At 56.1% G+C, this 4,085-nt stretch overlaps 1 protein-coding gene across 1 annotated transcript; it reads right to left on the bottom strand.

Annotated features, from left to right (window-relative positions):
• Positions 1–962: 962 nt before the first annotated feature.
• PTMS (parathymosin) lies at positions 963–3,651 on the bottom strand. Its single transcript, XM_059821229.1, has 5 exons — positions 3,483–3,651; positions 2,759–2,830; positions 1,873–1,954; positions 1,647–1,711; positions 963–1,053 (listed from the first exon to the last, which is right to left on the bottom strand). Exons 1-5 carry the CDS (start codon positions 3,528–3,530, stop codon positions 1,003–1,005), a joined length of 318 nt encoding a protein of 105 aa, XP_059677212.1. The 5' UTR covers positions 3,531–3,651; the 3' UTR covers positions 963–1,002.
• Positions 3,652–4,085: the final 434 nt, after the last annotated feature.

Genomic DNA, 4,085 nt, shown 5'->3' with positions numbered 1-4,085 from the left:
ACCCCGCCTTTCCACAAACCGACGCGATCAGAACGTAACCCAAGACGTACAGACACAACCGTCCACACAAGCTGTGTGAAATAATTTTTAAACGCTTTTATTTACAGTGCTAGTTGAAAACAATATATATATTTATATCTATCATCCTCGTGATCTCTGTGCCATAGAAAATGCTGTGGCTATATTGCCTTTAATTTACAAAAAATGGTCACAAGAAAATCTGCAGGGAAAAAATGGAAATCAAAGTTTGGTCCCCAATTGTTTCTCTCTTGATTTGTTTTAAAAAAGCCTCCAAATTAAAAAAAGTACACCGTTCAGATGAGATTCATATATAAAAACAATACTGATCTTCTGAAAAACTCACGAGGGCCAGCTTGCTGTCATGTAAACTTGAAAAAAAAGAAAAAAGTAGTTTAAAATAAATTCTGTCTCCGTGTGTGGTTTAATAGAACCATTATTTGCTTGTAATATTCTTTTTTCTTTGTCTCTCAGGGTTCAACGGGAAAGCAGGTGAGAGGAGGCCTAGGACTGGAAAACGCACCGTGAGATCTGTGCCCACCGCCTCCTGGACCCAGGGAGGATGTCTGACAGCAGCTCTGGGGAGCAGAAGCTGGCAAGAATCTCAGTCGCACCAGCGACAAAAGGAGGAGGGCAAGCGAAAAGGGACGAGAGGCGCTTGCCACGGGAAGAGCCTGGCGCACGGGCCTGGCAAGTTTACGTACCGGGCCCCCTGGAAACAATGAGATTCTTGAGGGAAGAGGATCGTTTGTAAACGGGGCAGAGCTGAAAGGATGTGGGGGACTGGAATAATTTCAGCTGGGGAATGTCCCAGATGGGCTAGATCTTCAGGTGAGAAGGAAATCGCTGTCTTCCCTGTTTGAGAGCATTTCTAATCTTTCCTCATCTGAGGTTGTGTGAAGCCAGAGGCTAATGGGCGGTGCAAGCACAGGCTGGAATGGAGGAGGAGAGATGGACGGAACAGAGGAGATGGGAGGGGAGGACTCAAGCTGAAGACCCGTTTTCTGTCTTCTGTCTCTTTGGATCCACTTCATCCTATGTTGGACGCAGAGAGGAAAAAAAGGAGTTACCATCAGTCACCACAGCAAGGCACACTGTTTCGCCACGAAATTCTTACTGCCGCTCTTTCCTCCATACGGAAATCTCCGTTTGGCCCACCCTATACCTGCTCCTCTTCAAAGGATCTTTGAGCGCCTGACACAACTGCTCTGTTGACGGTCACCGTTAAGATGCGGACAGCTCCATTTGGAGAGATATCCGCGCTGGTATAGTAAGCCCAGGCTCACATCGCTTCAGGCAGTTTCCGAGATCCGCCCTCACAAGTCCATCTTCTGGCCTGAAGCCCAGAACTCACAGGTGTTTGAGGCGTCATCGCCCAGCACAGTCTCAAGCACCTCGACTCTCACTCAGTGACTGCTAGTGGAAGGACCTGGATCCTACAAGGAGTCTACAGGGGTTTATTATCCCCCCTTGCCACATCAGATTTGTTTACCCATCTGCTGCTGAAGCAGCAATGAGACCCGAGGCCAATTAGAGATGCTCAGCGACGGCATCCAGGCGGATTTGATCAGCACACAGCAGGTAACCCAGTTCTTCCTCACGGCCATTACTCTCACACTATCGCTCACCTCTTCCTCCTCTGCGGATCGTTTTTCTGCGTGACCATCCTGCTCTTGCCCATTCTCGTCTCCTTCTAAGCACAAGCAAGAGAGGAAATTGCAGGTTAACTGAAGTAGCATTTAAGGGAATGTAATCTCACAGTTAGAGGGCTCGGAAGAGGAATTTCCCTCCACGATCTTCTATTCCCCCACAGCCTGCTTCCTCTCCCATTCTCCCTATACCAATTATTCCTACCTTCATCCTCATCACCACCTTCTTCTTCATCCACATCATCAGGATTCTCTTCCTCATCCTCTTCAGCCCCATTTTCCTCATCCTGAGTGAAACAAATTGGTCAGAGCAGAAATTGGCGTCAGGACGACCTTCCCATGTGCTCTTTGCTGCAAGTGCAAGAACAATCTCCACAGCTCCAGACACTTCAGACTCCAGTCTCAGGTGTGCATCAAGTCCGTGACCTCTGCGCTGTTACTCAGACGCCGCCATTCCCACCATCCCAGCTGAAACCCTCCTCCCAACCAGCCTCCTTTCCAAAAACAATCCTTCCAGCCCCTCCCCACCAATACGAACCTCCTTGACTTCCACAAGCTTACATCCCGACAAGCTGCTACCATCCCATCCCAACAATCAGGACATCTCTCTGGTTACAGGCTAATGACTTAGCCTATCCTCGTAGCACATCTGTTTCCAGACCCCCTCTGACCTTCACCAATCTGTGCATTTCCCCGCTGTTCCTCCCCCCCGCCTTCTTCAGCTTATACTCCTTATGTACCTCAGGATACTTCAGCAGCCGCAGGACCACATCTCCCGTGCCACCTGACTCCCGCTTGCCCTTGTCTCCATTCCCTTCTTTGACCTTTTTGTCTTCTCGCTGGGCCACGCTGATTACGCTAAGCCTTTCGAGGCTCATTCTCCACAATTATCCTACAGCTCGCTCTTCATTTGCCCCTCTCCCCTATGAGCTCCCCTGGCCTGTCGTCTTTCTTAATCTCCCATATTCCCCTTTGTATTCATTACCCGCAGTGAGCCAGACTAACCACCCCGTTAGTGGTTAAAACCCTAACCCCGTTAGTTATAAAACCCTCCCCGATGCCTCTAAATCTATCCCCCAGGAGGGCCTCACCTCTACTATCTCCTTCTTTTTTTCTTTGTGGACTGTTTTCTCCTCAAGTTTTTCCTTCTTTTCTTTCATTTCCTATACGCAAGATGAGAAAAACCATTCCAGTGGTCAGCGGCGAGAAAATAAAGGGGCCGGGATGCTTAAACAAAGGTTTAAAGGAGGCGCGGAGTAACGGTGAGGAGAGAACACGTATTAGGCGTTAAAGCTGCCCTCCCTGACAAAGAAAACGCGGCGAAAACGCATCAGGCCTACTTTTAGACGAAACCACACAAGTACGGAAGAGTTTCGCGTTGTTTTTTTTCTTTTTTTAGAAGAACCTTGTCCCTAGGATCGAGGCGTTTCCGGCCCTCCCCCCGCCCACCCGGGGGGCCCGCGCTTTTGTGTCCAAGCAACTTTCCGCCCGCCCGCCGGCCCCGCCGCCGCTGAAGCGCTCCCGCGGGGTTCTGCCGCCCCCCGCCCTGAGGGAGACCCGACGGCGGGAGCCGAGCCGAGCCGAGCCCCGCCCGGCCAATAGGGGACGGGGGCGGGGCGGGGGGCGCGAGGGCCCTCGCGCCCCCCGCCCCGCCCCCGCCCCCCCATTGGCCGGGCGGCGCGAGGGGCCCCCCCGCGCGCGCCCCCTACCGACCGGGCACCTCAGACGCTACCGTGCGGCCCCCGGGGCCGGTGCCCTTCAGCCGCCGCCTCCCCGCCGGGAGCGGCCCGGGCGGGCGGGGGGGGGGGGTCTCACCTTAGCGCTCAGCTCCGCCGGCGCCTCCTCGACGCGTTTTTCCGACATCCTGGCTCGGGTAGCGAAGGGAAAGGCCGGTGGGAGCGGTCCGAGGGAGCCCCGCGGGGAGACAGCGAGGCGGGGGGGGTGGCGGAGAGTGTCGGCGATCCGGAGGCGGCGGGTTCCCGCCCCGGGGGCCAGAGTACCAGGGTCTCCCGCGGCGGGGGGATACGGCGGGGAAGGGGATTTATACACCGCCCGGTGACGAGGGAAGGAGGGACCTGGGGAGGGAGGGGAGAGGGACGGGAGGCGGAGGAGGGAGGGACGGGCCGCGCGGCGGGGAGCGCGGCCGCCAGAACAATGTGCGCTCGGCGCTCCGGAAGGGCCGGCGGCCGCCCGGCAGCGGGGGCGCAGCCTTCCCCCCGGCCCGTCGAGGCCAGGCGGGTGCGCGAAGCACGGAAGCCCCGCTCCGCTCTCCCCGCGGCACCAGGCAGCTCTGCCAGGGAACAGCCGAGACCTCTGCCCGCCGGCCCTGCAGCACGGCCGGGGCGGGGGGGGGAGCCGCCCGTACAGCCTGGCCGCCCCTCCCGCAGGAACTCGGAGCGGTGCTGCGGGGCCGTGTGG

Source organism: Gavia stellata, chromosome 1 (assembly GCF_030936135.1).
Source record: "Gavia stellata isolate bGavSte3 chromosome 1, bGavSte3.hap2, whole genome shotgun sequence".
NCBI classification, from domain to species: domain Eukaryota; kingdom Metazoa; phylum Chordata; class Aves; order Gaviiformes; family Gaviidae; genus Gavia; species Gavia stellata.
Note: the sequence above shows the minus strand (reverse complement) of the source record. Positions and strands in the feature narration are given on the sequence as shown.

Coding starts and splice junctions, on each gene's coding strand:
- PTMS (XM_059821229.1), bottom strand. CDS start 3,530: ATGTCGGAAAAACGCGTCGAGGAGGCGCCGGCGGAGCTGAGCGCTAAG. Junction 1,955..2,758: donor AAAAGAAGGAGATAGTAGAG/GTGAGGCCCTCC, acceptor TGTTTCACTCAG/GATGAGGAAAATGGGGCTGA. Junction 1,712..1,872: donor AGGTGGTGATGAGGATGAAG/GTAGGAATAATT, acceptor GCTTGTGCTTAG/AAGGAGACGAGAATGGGCAA.